We start from the raw sequence: 17,537 nt of genomic DNA on the forward strand, positions 1-17,537 counted from the left end.
TGCTCAAAATTGGTTCAGATTTAGATATATGTTCGTCAGATTTTGACAAATTCGAAATAATGTTGTCATTTGTCAACCGTAGTAATTAAAGTTTGAACATATGCTCGAAATGTGTTACGGATAGTTTAATAACCCATGTGAAACATTCGCCGAGGTCCATCAAAATTGGCTTAGAATTGGATATAGCACCCACATTGTACTTATAGCGTAGGTGTAGGGTATTATACAGTCGGCACCGCCCGACTTTTGCCCTTCCTTACTAGTTTTAACTTATGTTTGATTTTCCTTTACTTTTAAAATTTCCTTTACTTATGGTACCCGACCTCTTTGCTCTGGTGTATTAAAATAAATTGGTGTGCTGGCAATTGATTGTATTTAATTTTATTTGATTGCACCAATCACTACTACGTACTGAAGATGTGAGATGTTGTTGGTGTAATAAATATTGATTTCACATGATGCTGATGGGGAATGCTAATATCAACTCGGAAGCAATGTCGTCATTCCTGGAAGAAATGTTCCAGTGTCGTTTATTTTGTAGCAGAAAGATTGGGATTACATACGACCCATTAACGTCAATAAATTCTTTAGCCTTACTGTTGTAATAAGAACAAACCTAGTATTTAGTATACCCTCCTCTATAGGATGGGGGTATAGTAATTTCGTCATTCAGTTTGTAACATCTCGCAATATTAGTCTAAGACCCCATAAAGTATGTATTTTCTTGGTCGTCATGATATGATTGGCTGAAATTTTGCAAGAAGTGTTTTGTTATGACTTACAAAAACTGTGCTAAGTATGGTTGGTGATATGGTATGGTGGTGCATAGCCTGACATAGCTGCCAAATAAACCAATTTGGGATTTTGACTTCTTAAGCCTCTTGAGGGTTGATGGTATGGTGGTGCATACCCTGATATAGCTGCCAAATAAAACGATCTAGGATTTTGACTTCTTTAGCCTCTAGAGGGCGCAATTATTATCCGATTTGGCTGAAATTCTGTACAACGGCTTCTGCCATGACCTTTAACATACATGTCCAATAAGGTCGGAATCGATCTATAGCATGATACAGCTCCCATATAAACCGTTCTTCTGATTATGATTCAGGAACCCCTACAAGTGTTTCCAGGTGTTTTTTATACCCACCCCCATAGTGGGGGTGTATACTCATCTAGTCATTCCGTTTGTACCACCGCTTGAAATTTTCCACATATACTTAGTTTTGATGTAGGTCATTGGGTATTGCAAATGGGTCATATCGGTTCAGATTTTGACATAGCTCCCATATAAACCGATCTCCCCATTTGACTTCTTGAGCCCCTGGAAGGCACTAGCTAGGAATGCTAGCTTTGGAATGCAAATAAATTTAAAAGTTAGGCAAATAACACTTCTGAAAGTGTGTAAAGCAAAAGCTAGGATTTGTCAGATACATTTAAAAATTTCATGAATCCAATGTGAGTGTTTTCTTAATATTTTAACATTTTTATATGTCTACAGCATGATTGTAGGGCAGGGTGGTTTAACTTCAGATCTTTCTCGGCTTTGCCACAAAAAAGAGGAAACTTATTCTTAATCATCTCTTACCATACATTTTGTCATATCAATATGTCTCGTCGTCCTTGTGATATGATGGCTTAGCGGTTTTATGGTCTACCACCATCACCATGGTATTATATGACTTGGACCTCTATAAGACTGATATCAGGGCGATCAGGTTATAGACCGATTTGGATCGAATAGGACGTGCAAAATTTCAGCCAAATAGTACAACAATTGCGTCTTATAAGGGCTCAAGAAGTCAAATCGGGAGATCGGTTTATATGGGAGCTATGTCTAAATCTCAACCGATATGGTCCATTTGCAATCCCCTACGATCTATGTTGATAAGAAGTATCTGTGCAAAATTTCAGAGATGGGCGGATTTTAAGCTTTGAAACCGCTCCGCTCCGTGTTCGCTCCTGCTCCGACAAAACTATGTCTGAACCACTCCACGCTCCACTCCACGCTCCACTCCACGCTCCACTCCACGCTCCACTCCACGCTCCACTCCACGCTCCACTCCACGCTCCACTCCACGCTCCACTCCACGCTCCACTCCACGCTCCACTCCACGCTCCACTCCACGCTCCACTCCACGCTCCACTCCACGCTCCACTCCACGCTCCACTCCACGCTCCACTCCACGCTCCACTCCACGCTCCACTCCACGCTCCACTCCACGCTCCACTCCACGCTCCACTCCACGCTCCACTCCACGCTCCACTCCACGCTCCACTCCACGCTCCACTCCACGCTCCACTCCACGCTCCACTCCACGCTCCACTCCACGCTCCACTCCACGCTCCACTCCACGCTCCACTCCACGCTCCACTCCACGCTCCACTCCACGCTCCACTCCACGCTCCACTCCACGCTCCACTCCACGCTCCACTCCACGCTCTACTCCACGCTCCACTCCACGCTCCACTCCACGCTCCACTCCACGCTCCACTCCACGCTCCACTCCACGCTCCACTCCACGCTCCACTCCACGCTCCACTCCACGCTCCACTCCACGCTCCACTCCACGCTCCACTCCACGCTCCACTCTTCCGCTCCGAATCCTTTTTCTAGAGGCCTCAAATCGCTCGTACTAGGCGTTTAGGCCATTTTTTTGCATTAATTTTCAAAAAATCGGTTGTAACTTGTGATGTGTGGCTTGTGGCATCGTCCTGTTGAAACCACATGTCGTCGAGGTCCAGAACTTCCAATTCAGGCTAAAAACAATCATTGAGTATGGTGTGGTAGCGTTCTCCACTCCACTCCACGCTCCACTCCACGCTCCACTCCACGCTCCACTCCACGCTCCACTCCACGCTCCACTCCACGCTCCACTCCACGCTCCACTCCACGCTCCACTCCACGCTCCACTCCACGCTCCACTCCACGCTCCACTCCACGCTCCACTCCACGCTCCACTCCACGCTCCACTCCACGCTCCACTCCACGCTCCACTCCACGCTCCACTCCACGCTCCACTCCACGCTCCACTCCACGCTCCACTCCACGCTCCACTCCACGCTCCACTCCACGCTCCACTCCACGCTCCACTCCACGCTCCACTCCACTCCACGCTCCACTCCACTCCACGCTCTACTCCACTCTTCCGCTCCGAATCCTCTTTCTAGAGGCCTCAAATCGCTCGTACTAGGCGTTTAGGCCATTTTTTTGCATTAATTTTCAAAAAATCGGTTGTAACTTGTGATGTGTGGCTTGTGGCATCGTCCTGTTGAAACCACATGTCGTCGAGGTCCATAACTTCCAATTCAGGCTAAAAACAATCATTGAGTATGGTGTGGTAGTGTTCTCCATTCTCGGTCACATGACGATTGGTGTCGTCGACGAAGAAGTATAGACCAATGACGACGCTGGCATGCAGACCGCTCCAACGAGTTATTTTTTGAGGAGGAGCAGTTGATTCGTGAAGCACATGTGGATTTTTAATAACACATATTTTGCTTATTGGCGAAGTCATTATTTTGGTCTTAAGGTAGCGGTTACCGACTTGGAATTTCGGTAGTAAATTTTTATACCCTCCACCATAGGATGAGGGGTATATTAATTTCGTCATTCCGTTTGTAACATCTCGAAATATGCGTCCAAGACCTCATAAAGTATATATATTCGTGATCGTCATGACATTTTAAGTCGATCTAGCCATGTCCTTCCGTCAGTCGCAAAAGCACGCAAACTTTCGAAGGAGTAAAGCTAGGAGCTAGTGTAGGTCGGTTGGGATTGTAAATGGGCCATATCGGTCCATCTTTTGATATAGCTGCCATATAAACCGATCTTGGGTCTTACCTTCTTGAGCTTCTAAAAGGCGCAATTCTTATCCAATTTGGCATGAAGTGTTCTGGTATGACTTCCACCATTATTGCCAAGTATAGTCTACATCAGTCCATAACCTGATATAGCCGCCAAATAAACTAAATTCCCGAATAGACTTCTTGAGCCTCTAGAGGACGCTATTCTTATCCGATTTGGCTGAAATTTTGCATCAAGTCTTTTGTTATGACTTCCAACAACTGTGTTAAATATGATCTAAATCAGTCTATATCCTGATATAGCCGACATATAAACCGATCTTTCGATTAGATTTCTTGGACTTCTAGAGAGCGAAATTCTTATCGAATATGGTTGAAATTTTGCATATGTCGTTTTGGTATGACTTCCAACAACTATTCCAAGTATGGTCTAAATCGGTATATAACCTGACATAGCTGCCATATAAACTGATCTCCAGTTTGACTTTTTGAGCCTATGGAGGGCGCAACTATTACTCGATTTGCTTGAAATTTTGGAGGCGGTGTTTTTCTATGACTGGTGTTTTTCTATTCGAAAAAGTCATTTACTTACCACAAGGCTTTAGAAATAAAAATTTTTTTTTTTTCTTTATCATTTTCATAAAATTTTTTAAATTTATTTATAGATTTCCTACTTATATGCATACATTAAGTACATATTCTAAAGCTAAGGGGGGGCTTAAATGCCCCAGCATTAATTTTATACATTCGATCAACTAATACATATAAATTACATACACATACATACAAGGCTATTAACAAATTCTTAGAGGCTAAAATCTACTTTAAATAACAATTCATCTAAATTGTCTCAGTCTTAAGATGATAATGGTCATAATGCTGTACAATTAAAACAATTTGGCGATGTTGATGATCTTTCCCCTGAGTATTTCACTGCTGGCGGCCAAAGTGACGACAATTCTCAATATCTTACAACCAACCCAAAATCCCCTTTCGAAACAAAAGAATGTCTAACTTTTGCAATAACACAGCCGAAGGCTTTGATTCTATCACCTTGGGTGATAAAGTCATTTGAGATGCTTTTTTTTGGAAACCCCCCTCTCACTAAACATAGACAATAACAACGGTGGACTATCTATAGACAGTGTTGCGTTTCATATCATTATTATCCATTTTGTGCAGCAAAATTTGTGAACTACGCTTGGAGGGTGTAACATCTTGCTTCGATTTCGCCGTCTCATCGAGCGAGTAATCAAAATTTGATTCCGTATACAAGGGTTGAGATCGATGAACCCCCGATGTGGATGATGAGGCAGTTGCTAGATTTCCAATTGTGGACATTTCAGGATCTGGGTTGAAATTTAGATTTTTCTCATTGACTCGATCCAAAGAGGAGGTGCTACCTTTAAGGGGATTCATATAACGCCGCAGATTTTCTTCATTTTGTAAATTATTGGATTTTTCAGGATCCAGACGGGAAGAATCGATTGAGGGAGACAAACTGATGCCTGATGTTGAAGTGGCCACAATGCGTTGACGCCAGAATAGACTTAGAAATATGGCCAAAATCACCAGGACAATGAAAATGCCACACAGAATGGCTATGAGCAAATAGTTTTTGCCACCAGTCTCCACCTTGACTTCGATTATGGCAGATTTTGAGTCGGAGTGAACTACAAAGAGAGAGAGAGAGAGAGAGAGAGAAGAAAATATTAAGGTAAGCATTAAAAAAAGAATAAATTTATTAAAATAATGCAATAATCCAAATATGTATGAAAAAGAATAAACAAGTAAAAGCTTGCTAGTTCGGCCGGGCCGAATCTTGGAAACCCAACCACTATGGATTCTGCTAAAAATTTATACAAACTAAATTTAGTTGACGGGCATAATTTTATTCTACATAATAAACATTTGTCAAACCAATAAAAATTAAAGCTTCTAGGAACCGAACAAGGATGATCGTGAGACTGCCGTACTTAGCACAGTGGTTGGAAGTCGTAACAGAAGACCACAAGCAAAATTTCAACCGATCTGATACAGTTGTTGAAAGTAATAGCAAAACACTACATGCTCAATTTCAGCCTTGTCGGACAAAATTTGCGGCTTATAAGGGCTCATGAATTTAAATCGAGAGATCGGTTTTTATGGAAGCTATATCAGGTTCTTGACCGATTTGGACGGTACTTGGCACAGTTCTTGGAAGTCATAGCAGAGAACTACATGCAAAATTTCAGCCATATCGGACAAAAACTGAGTCTTGTAAAGGCTCAAAAAGTCAATCGGGAGATCGGTTTATATGGGAGCAATATCCACATCTGTACCCATATGGCCCATTTGCAATCCCCAACGACCTACATAGATATAAAGTATCTGTACAAAATTTCAAGCGGCTAGGTTTACGCGTTCGACCTCGATAGTGAATTCGACAGCCGGACGGACGGACATGGGTAGATCGACTCAGAACGTCGAGACGAATATTTCGTGGTGGTACAAACAAAATGACTACCATCCTATGGTGGTGGGTATAAAGACAAGTAAAAAAAGCGTTAAGTAAGGCCGGGCCGAACTTTGGATATCCACCACCTTGGGTTTATATGTAAACCATCTTTCGTCATAATCCGGTAAAAAATTAATAATTTATGCCCCTATAGCAACTATATCGAAATATGGTCCGATTTGGAGTAAATTGGGGCACTGACATTGAGTGGTCTAAAAGTACAAGTCGTTGTAAAATTTTTTAGAGCAAAATATTGGTGTTTTGGTAGCTTTATCCAAATATAGACCAATCTGTACCATTTACAACACGGATGTCGTAAAGCCTAACATAAGCCACTGTGAGAAATTTCAGCGAAATCGTATTATAAATGCATATTTTATAGGCCCAAGACCTGAAATCGAGAGATGGGTCCACATGGCAGCTATATTCAAATCTAAACCGATCTGGACCAAATTGCGGAAAGATGTCGATGGCCCTAATACAACTCATTGTAACAAATTTCGGCGAAATCGGACAATAAATGAGCCTTTTATGGGCGCAAGACCTTTAATCGAGAGATCAGTCTATATGGCAGCTATATCCAAATCTGGCCCGATCTGAGGCAAATTGCAGAAATATATGAAGGGGCTTTATGTATCTCACTGTCCCATATTTTGGCAACATCAGGCAGTAAATGCGACTTTTATTGGCCTAAAACTTTAAATCAAGAGATCGATTTTAGGTCTTGGCCACATAAAAGAGGCATTTATAGCCCGATGTTGCCGAAATTTGGGTCCGTGAGTTGCATTAGTCCATTGGACATTATTTATCAATTCGGCCTAGATCGGTCTAGATTTGGATATAGCTACCATATAAACCGATCTCCCGATTTGACTTCTTGAGCCCCTGGCCGCAATCTTTGCCCGATTTGGCTGAAATTTTGCATGCGGTATTTTGTTATGACTTCCAATAACTGTGTTAAGTATGGTCCAAATCGGTCAAGAACCTGATATAGCTCCCATATAAACGGAACTCCCGATTTGAATTCTTGAGCCCCTGGAAGCCTAAATTTTTATCTGATTTGGCTGGGATTTTGCATGTAGTGTTCTGTTATGACTTTCAACAACTTTGCCTAGTACTGTTCAAATCGGCTTATAACCTGATAATGCTCCCATATAAACCGATCTCCCGATGTGACTTCTTGAGCCCATGGAAGCCGCAATTTTTGTCCGATTTGGCTGAAATTGAGCATGGATTGTTTTGTTATGATTTCCAACAACTGTGTCAAGTACGGTCTAAATCGGTAAAGAACCTGATGTAGCTCCCATATAAACCGATCTCCCAATTTGACTTCTTGACCTCGGAGGGCGCAATTTTTTGTCCGATTTGGCTGAAATTTTGCATGTGGTGTTCTGTCACGACCAAAAACTATGCCATATACGTTCCAAATCGGTCTATAACCTTATATAGCTCCCATGTAAAGCGGTCTCCGGATTATCCTTATTCGGTTCCTAGAAGCTTTTATTTTTGCTGGCTGGACAGAAGTTTGTCTGGGTTCGAATTCTGGCGAAACCATTAGAACAAATTTTCATCGGTGGTTTTCCCCTCCTAATGCTGCCAACATTTGTACTATGGTACTATGCCATGAAAAACCTCTCTCCAAAGAGGTATCGCACTGCGGCACGCCGTTCGGACTCGGCTATAAAAAGGAGGCCCCTTATCACTGAGCTTAAAACTTGAATCGGACTGCACTCATTGATATGTGAGAAGCTTGCCCCTGTTCCTTAGTGGAATGTTCATGGGCAAAATTTGCAATCCTTCGTTGGGGGGTATAAAAATAGGCACCTTTTTGTTTTTTTTTATGAATTAAATAAAATATTGAAAAAATGTTTCCACTTACCTAATTCACATTTCGTGCCATGCCGTTCAGGCGGACACACACACGTATAACTGCCTATGCCATCGACACAGGTGCCACCTCCCTCACATGGGTGCGGTGAACACTCATTGACATTTATGCGACAATCTGGGCCGGAGAAACCTTTGGCGCAGACACACCGAAACCAACCTGAACCAGATTCGCATGTGGCTCCATTGTGACAAGGTTGGCCATGGCACTGATCCTCAGGGTCAGAGCAATAAGCTCCCGTCCATCCAGCCACACAATGACACTTGGCAGTTGAAGCTTTTGCAGAGGAACTCGCCACACAGGTGCCACCATTTTGACATTGACCTGGATGGCAACTTGAGGTGGTTGACTCTTTTGAGCAGGATTTACCTGGAAAGATAAGAAAAAAAATTTGAAAATATATTAGGGATGGAAACCAAATTTTGAGGAAATATTCTAGGGAAATTTGGTTAATTTTGTTATAAACCCTAATTATCTGTCGTTTTTGTCATTGTTTGATTTCATGTTTCGACTTAAATAAAAATAATCTCTGAAACTTACCATTGCATTGGGATTGATTGTTGTGAGCAAGCAGTTGCTCGCAATGCTTTCCTGTTCTGCCTGGTGGACAATGACAATAATAGCTGCCCGGTGTATTGATGCAGTGTCCTTCCAAACAAGGAGAAGGAGAACAATAGTCATTAGCCTTCTGAAAAATTTTTTTTGAAGAAATAAAACATAATTAATTAGATTTTTTTAACACCATTATTTCAGAACTTTAGTTTATTTAATAACAAAATATTAAATATTAATTTTATTAAAAATAAAAAATTATAAATACAAACTGGAGTTTGCCTTTTGCTACCTTGTCCATGTATAAGTCTATACTAATTAATTCATCAAAAATGCCTATTAATTAGGTAGCAACTTGACGTGTTGGTTGTTCAACCCACTTTAAGTCTTAATTGCAATGAATGGCGTTTCCATTATTCATATGAAAAAGTACAAGCTGAATAAATCAATAGGCGAGTAACAGATTTTAATTGTGCCACAGCTATCACAGAAATGAATTGACGACGCACACATGCTCTCATTTAGCACTGAGACTTGACAAAAACATGGACTCTAGCCTCAAGAAATTAATTGCTCAAATCTGTAGAGATTTCAAAACAACCAAAGACTTCAACTCCACTACTTGTTGCACTTAATTGTTGGCAACATATTAATGAGCAATTTAAAATTTTTCTCTCTCTAACCATGTGATGTAACTAAATCTATGGCCTATAGAAAGAAGGAAAAACGTGTTACAGTTGTTAGCACTAAAACAAAGTTTGTGTCTTAAGTCTTTTGTTTTGGGCAATCCCATATGACATGAAATCACTAAGGTATGGTTAAATCGAATCTGTTTTGTTACAGTTCACGTGAAAAACTTAAACTAGACAAGTTTATTAAGCATAATTATCTGTAAACAAGTAAACATGTGCTAAGTTCAGCCGGGACGACTTTTATATACCCTCCACCATAGAACGCATAGGTGAAGTTCTTTGTACGGTTGCTCTTAGGAAGAAACTAAAAATTGTAGTGAAATTTAAAGCAACAAGTAAAAGCGTGATAAGTTCGGCCGGGCCGAATTTTAAGAACCCACTACTATGGATTATGCTAAAAATTTATACAAAAGTCTGTCAAACCAGCAAAAATTAAAGCTTCTAGGAACCTAGCAAGGATGATCGAGAGACCAGTTAACCTGAGAGCTATATCAGGTTATAGGCTGCTTTGGGCCATACTTGGCACAGTTGTCGGAAGTCATAACAAAACATCGCATGCAAAAGTTCAGCCAAATCGGACAAAAATTGCGGCTTCCAGGGCCTCAAGAAGTCAAATCGGGAGATCGGTTTATATGGAAGCTATATCAGGTTATAGAACGGTTTGGAGCATACTAAGCGCAGTTGTTGGAAGGCACAATAAAACACCGCATGAAAAATTTCAGCTCAATAGGACAAAAATTGCGGCTTCCAGGGCCTCAAGAAGTCAAATCGGGAGGTCGGTTTATATGGGAGCTATATCAGGTTATATAATAATTTGGACCGTACTAAGCAGAGTTGTTGGAAGTCATAACAAAACACCGCATGCAAAATTTCAGCTCAATCGGACAAAAATTGCGGCTTCCAGGGCCTCAAGAAGTCAAATCGGGAGATCGGTTTATATGGGAGCTATATCAAGTTATAGACCGATTTGAACCATACTAAACACAGTTGTTGGAAGTCATAACAAAACACCGCATGGAAAATTTCAGCCCAATAGGACAAAAATAGCAGCTCCCAGGGGCTCAAGAAGTCAAATCGGGGATAGGTTTATATGGGAGCTATATCAAGTTATGAACCGATTTGAACCGTACTAAGCACAGTTGTTGGAAGTCATAACAAAACACCTCATGCAAAATTTCAGCTCAATCGGACAAAATTTGCGGCACCCAGGGCCTCAAGAAGTCAAATCGAAAGATCGGTTTATATGGGAGCTATATCAAATTAAAGACCGATTTGGACCGCACTGAGCACAGTTGTTGGAAGTCATAACAAAACACTGCATGCAAAATTTTAGCTCAATCGGACAAAAATTGCGGCTTCCAGGGCCTCAAGAAGTCAAATCGAAAGATCGGTTTATATGGGAGCTATATCAAGTTATAGACCGATTTGAACCATACTAAGCACAGTTGTTGGAAGTCATAACAAAACACCGCATGCAAAAGTTCAGCTCAATCGGACAAAAATTGCGGCTTCCAGGGCCTCAAGAAGTCAAATCGAAAGATCGGTATATATGGGAGCTATATCAAGTTATAGACCGATTTGAACCATACTAAGCACAGTTGTTGGAAGTCATAACAAAACACCTCATGCAAAATTTCAGCTCAATCGGACAAAAATTGCGGCTCCCAGGCCCTCTAGAAGTCAAATCGAAAGATCGGTTTATATGGGAGCTATACCGAGTTAAAGACCGATTTGGACCGTACTAAGCACAGTTGTTGGAAGTCATAACAAAACACAGCATACAAAATTTTAGCTCAATCGGACAAAAATTGCGGCTTCCAAGGGCTCAAGAAGTCAAATCGGGAGATCGAAAACGCCACGTGCACGATTTCAGTCGCATTAGATAAGCATTGCCCCCTCTGGGTACTAAAGGAGTTAAAGCAGGAAATCGGTTTATATGGCAGCTTTGGCAGGTTACGGACGAATTTGGGCTACATATGGAACAGTTGTGGGAAGTTATTACGAAGTGACGCGCTTAAATTTTTAACCAAATCTGATATGAACTGCACCCTCAAGAGGCTCAAGAAGACAAATCGGGAGATCGGTTTGTATGGGAGCTATATCATGTTATGAATCAATTTGGACCAGATCTGAAACAGTTGTTGGAAGTCGTAAGAAACGCCGCTTGCAAAATTTCAGCTAAATCCAATAGCAATTGCGTCATCTAAAGGCTCACGAAGGAATATGGGGAGATCGGTTTAAATGGCTGCTATATCAAAACATGGACGGATTTGGGTCAATTACAATCCCAACCGCCTTACATTAAGAAATATTTCTAACTTTGATCCTTCGGAAGCCACAATGCTTTCGACAGACAGACGGACGGAGGGACAGATGGACAGACGGACAAATGGGCGAAGATGGCTAAATTGACCAAAGACGATCAAAACTTGGATGGTCCGTTGGGTCTCAGATCAATATTTCGTTGAGTTACACATGGAATGATGAAATTAGTATACCCCCCTACAAATTGTCTATTTTTTAGTATTTTGATAATATTATGAAAAAAACAATGTTTTGAAGTTGATGTTTGTTTTTATACACTTACCTCACATAGGGGACCCGAATATCCCAATGGACAAATGCAATTAAATTTACCAATCATGTCAACACATTCGCCACCATTACGACATGGTGTATTAGCACACTCGTCAATATCAGTCTCACAATGGCGGCCTGTTTAAAAGAGAGAGAGAGAAATATAGAAATGATGTTTTGATATTAAAATGGAAAATTTTTAAAACGTTTTTTGCAATAAAAATTTAATATGAATAATCGAAGGAAAACCCTTTTTAATAAGTTTGAAAAATATTTGAAAAATATTGGGTTGCCCAAAAAGTAATTGCGGATTTTTTAAAAGAAAGTAAATGCATTTTTAATAAAACTTAGAATGAACTTTAATCAAATATACTTTTTCTACACTTTTTTTCTAAAGCAAGCTAAAAGTAACAGCTGATAACTGACAGAAGAAAGAATGCAATTACAGAGTCACAAGCTGTGAAAAAATTTGTCAACGCCGACTATATGAAAAGTCCGCAATTACTTTTTGGGCAAATACTAGCTAAAACCGGCCGGCTTTGCTTTGCCTTCATTAACACCACGTGAAAAATATGTGTTTCTTGCCAGTACCAGCACCATTTTTTCGGCGGTGATTGTACGGTACCAGGAGGGCTTGGCACTTGTGTACATATATGAATGTAGCTTCGCACTTTATTTAAAAATATCTATCCCTTGATCCCCATATTGTGAATATTATTCAGTTAACTTATTTGGGTTGGTTTTGGGGGTATAGCACCACAAAGCTACTTTTCTCCTTTACCTTTCCCTTCATTACATTTCATTTGAACCCCATATACACAAAAAAAATCACAAACAAATTTTCAATTAAAAAATTAATTGAAAATAAAATCATTTTCATTAAAAAAATTAATTGATTCAATCATTTTTTAATTAAATATTATATTTTTTTACAATTACAGTTGTGACTGAAATTTTTGCCATGTTCAATTAAAAACTTAATTGAATCTTTGAATGACCCTTTCAAATAGAACAAGTAAAAGCGTGCTAAGTTCGGCCTGGCCGAATCTCATATACCCTCCACCATGGATCGCATTTGTCGAGTTCTTTTCCGGCATCTCTTCTTAGGCAAAAAAAGGATAAAAGAAAAGATTTGCTCTGCTATTAGAGCGATATCAAGATATGGTCCGGTTCGGACCCCAATTGAATTATATTTTGGAGACCTGTGTAAAATCTCAGCCAATTCTAATAAGAATTGCGCCCTTTGGGGCTCAAGAAGTTAAATAGAGAAATCGATTTATTTGAGAGCTGTATCAGGCTATAGACCGATTCAGACCATAATAAACACGTATGTTGATGGTCATGAGAGGATTCGTCGTAAAAAATTTCAGGCAAATTGGATAATAATTGCGACCTTTCAGTCAAATCAGATAAGAATTGCGCCCTCTAGTGGATCAAGAAGTCAAGTCCCCATATCGGTTTATGTGGCAGCTATTTCAGGTTATTGAACGATTTAAACCATACTTGGCACAGTCATTAGATATCATAACAAAATACTTCGTGCAAAATTTCATTCAAATCGGATAAGAATTGCGCCCTCTAGAGGCTCAAGAATTCAAGACCCAAGATTGGTTTATATGGAAGCTATATCAGGTTATTAACCGATTTGAACCTAACTTAGCACAGTTGTTGGAAGTCATAACAAAATACTTCGTGCAAAATTTCATTCAAATCGGATAAGAATTGCGCCCTCTAGAGGCTCAAGAAGTCAAGACCCAAGATCGGTTTATAAGGCAGCTATATCAGGTTATTGACCGATTTGAACGTAATTTAGCACAGTTGTTGGAAGTCATAGCAAAACACGTCGTGCAAAAGTTCAATCCAATCGAATAAGAATTGCGCCCTCTTGAGGCTCAAGAAGTCAAGACCCAAGATCGGTTTATATGGCAGCTATGTCAAAACATAGACCGATTTGGCCCATTTACCATCCAGGTCGGTTGGATAATAAGAAGTTCTTGTGCAAAATTTCAAGCGCCTTGCTTTACTCCTTCGAAAGTTGGCGTGCTTTCGACAGTCGGACAGAAGGACAGACAGAAGGATATGGCTAGATCGACTAAGAATGCCATGACGATCAAGAATATATATATTTATGGGGTCTTGGAGGCCACCACAACGCAGAGGTTAGCATGTCCGCCTATGACGCTGAACGCCTGGGTTCGAATCCTGGCGAGACCATAAAAAAAAAATTTTCAGCGGTGGTTTTCCCCTCCTAATGCTGGCAACATTTGTGAGGTACTATGCCATGTAAAACCGCTCTCCATTATTTTTTTTTATTTTATTTGTATTTTTTTATTTTATTTTATTTTTTTTTTTTTTTCTATTTTATTTTATTTTGTTTAATTTATTTTATTTTATTTTGTTTTATTTTGTTTTATTTTATTTTGTTTTGTTTTATTTTATTTTGTTTTGTTTTATTTTATTTTATTTTATTTTATTTTATTTTATTTTATTTTATTTTATTTTATTTTATTTTATTTTATTTTATTTTATTTTATTTTATTTTATTTTATTTTATTTTATTTTATTTTATTTTATTTTATTTTATTTTATTTTATTTTATTTTATTTTATTTTATTTTGTTTTTATTTTATTTTATTTTATTTTATTTTATTTTATTTTATTTTATTTTATTTTATTTTATTTTATTATATTTTATTTTATTTTATTTTATTTTATTTTACCAACATATTATTTTCCTTAATTTTTCGTTACATACCTTCAAAACCAGTTGCACATGCGCAATGATAGTCATTCACCAAATCCATGCATGTCGCACCATTCTGACACTGGCCCACGCAATCATCGAAATTCTTTGCACACGTTGGTCCGCCCCAGCCCTCATGGCAAACGCATTGAAATGAACCGGGCAGATTAATGCATTGTTTGGCATTCACACATGCACCCATGGTGGCCATGGCTTTTGCCGATGCCGAGGCATTTGCAGCTGCCGCCAACGTTGAAGAGGCTGCATTCAAGGCAGCAATCAAAGCTAATGATGGTGAACTTGAATGGGCAATGGCAGCCGTAACGGCGGCTGTTGATGTTGGATTGTCTGGAGTTTTGGGCGGATAGGCGATTTCGCATTCATTCACATCCATTTGACATACATCGCCTGTCCACTGGGGTGGACACTCACAACGGAAACCACCGATTAGATCAATACAAGTGCCACCATGTTCGCAAGGGCCACCAGCACACTCATCGATATCTGTAAGAAATAAACCAAACGACAAGATAAAGGAAGGCCATGTTTAAAATTGTTCCATAAAAATGAAGAGAAGGTTGGAGAAGAAAATATCAGAGAATCTCTTTTCGTTAAAGTTGCATAATTTTCTTTTGATTTTTTGCTTATTATGTGGTAAACATTTTGTTCTGCTCTTGGCATGAGTTTTTGTCTTCTTGTTTTTATTCTCATGTCTTGAGTGTCTAAACATTTTTTGATGAGAGTGAGTGATGTCTACTTTTCAAGTGTTTGGACACATTTATCTGTTTCCTTGAGATCTGAGAGATTTGTGTTTTATTTCTCTGTCATGATGTTAAGAATTTTTTTACTTTTTTTATATGGTCGTCAGGGATGGGATGAGGCATGGGCAACAGGTGAAATGATTGGAATATGTAAACTATTTTGGTATTAAGAATAATAAAATTTCTAAATTAAGTTCGTTTTTTGAAAGAAATGGATTTTCAGATTTTTTTTGAGAAATGTCTCCTATCATGGTATCACTATGCTGCTTTAACAATCCCCTAGAGTTGGTGTTTCAGCTCCTATATAAAACAAAACGCAAACATCCTTGTGTATCACAAAACCACTAGTCATGCCATGTAAAAACAGGGAAACGCAAACAAAAACCTCAAGCAATGATAACTGGGGCCAAGTCAAAACAATATCGGATCGATGTATAATGGTTGGTTGGAAGCACAGTAAACCACACTCAATAGGAGTGGATCCACATGGAGTAGAAATACAGTCGTTAAACAACATAAACGGCCGGAGGGACAGACAGACAGACAGAGTCGTAGATCAGTGCAAATCCACACACACACACATGTTTACGACAACAACGTCATACTCGACCATCGTGGTCGTCAACATCATCTTGTTGCATTGTTTTGCAATTGGTAACAAATTGTAAAACAAAGCGAATCTTTGAATAATTATCTCCAACTAAATACAAGAAAAATGGAAAAGAAAAAAAATCCCAATTCAGGATGTTTGTGCCATTTTTCCCCCATTTCAATTCGTTATAATAAACCAAAGTGCTGCAGTGATGGCTCATAAAGAAAAACCCAGGCATTCGAAGACTTTTAAATGAGTCTTTAACTTTGGTGGCAGTTTAGTTGCCATAGCGAAGCGTTTTTATGAGAAAATCCCTGTCTTTAAAATTGGATTTAATGTGGAAAACTTCAAAACAAGATTAAAAGCTAACATATCTGTATGCTTATCTGTCTGTCTGTCTAGCGGCTTGTCTATTTGAGTGCAGGTACATACATATAAAGTTGTTGGGTTTTGTGAAAGGCTCTAACAACGCAGCGGGATTTCCAAAGCAATAAACATTTTGGACAATTATATACTTTTTCCTCTTTTTTGTTGTAATGGCAAAAATGTTCAATTTGATATTTGAATTAAGTTTGAGTTTCGATTATGGTGAACAATGAAATGGGTTTGGGAATTGCAATATGGAGTAGGAGGATTTTTGGTGTAATAATAAAAGATATGTTTAAACTCACTACCTCAAAAAGCAATTCTGAATAACATTTGACCAACAAAAAAAGAAACACACAAGCTAATGCATAATTTAATTGATAATACTATGCCCAGAGCTCATATCAATAAGAGTTTTTATATTAAAAAAATTTCTGCAGAGATTAATGAATCGTAGTCTCTTTAATTAATGTTATCAACTTTGCCTTTGTTGCCTTATTTTATTACCAAAAACACTTGGTGTTTAATTATGTTTCGATTATTTGCTTACGTCTTTCCCATAATTTGAATACAAATGATATGCAATGAATAATTATTTGGTTTATTGTGCCATTGTTTGGGCGTTGTATTGCACATCGTGTTCGTTTCTTAAGTCTTTTGATTGCAAACACTTGCACTTAGCATGCATGAAATTTAATTCATTGTTTTTCTTCTCTTTGCTTGCGTTTATTATTGAAAACCAAATTGCAATACAATTGCATGTCTAACAGAATGTAGGTTGAACCACCAATCAAGTTCTCCAGCTGTTTAGAAGTGCAACAAAATGATATAATAGCGATAAAAGAAAAATAAATGTGGATTTTTGTTCGCCTTAGTTGTTTCCCTTTCGAATAAAAACAAGTAAAAAGGCGTTAAGCTCGGCCGGGCCGAATTTTGGATACCCACCACCTCGGGTATATATGCAAACCACCTTTCATTCCGAATCTCGACCAATCTGGACCAAATTTACGAAGGAAGTCGAAGGGCTTTACACAACCCACTGTTCCAAATTTCAGCAAAATCGGA

General features: G+C 39.0%; 1 protein-coding gene across 2 annotated transcripts in view; it reads right to left on the reverse strand.

Moving 5' to 3' along the window:
- Positions 1–4,520: 4,520 nt before the first annotated feature.
- The window catches only part of LOC106095684 (protein serrate), a 110,802-nt gene continuing 97,785 nt past the window's right edge, over positions 4,521–17,537 (reverse strand). For both annotated transcript variants that reach the window (XM_059363779.1, XM_059363780.1), the window contains exons 10-14: positions 14,766–15,257; positions 12,021–12,148; positions 8,730–8,877; positions 8,181–8,558; positions 4,521–5,477 (exon numbers count right to left, since the gene is read on the reverse strand). In XM_059363779.1, the coding sequence (XP_059219762.1) occupies positions 4,936–5,477; positions 8,181–8,558; positions 8,730–8,877; positions 12,021–12,148; positions 14,766–15,257 (1,688 nt within the window). In that variant the 3' untranslated portion in view covers positions 4,521–4,935. The remainder of the gene's footprint in view (positions 5,478–8,180; positions 8,559–8,729; positions 8,878–12,020; positions 12,149–14,765; positions 15,258–17,537) is intronic.

The sequence above is a fragment of the Stomoxys calcitrans genome, chromosome 2, assembly GCF_963082655.1.
Source record: "Stomoxys calcitrans chromosome 2, idStoCalc2.1, whole genome shotgun sequence".
Classification (NCBI taxonomy): domain Eukaryota; kingdom Metazoa; phylum Arthropoda; class Insecta; order Diptera; family Muscidae; genus Stomoxys; species Stomoxys calcitrans.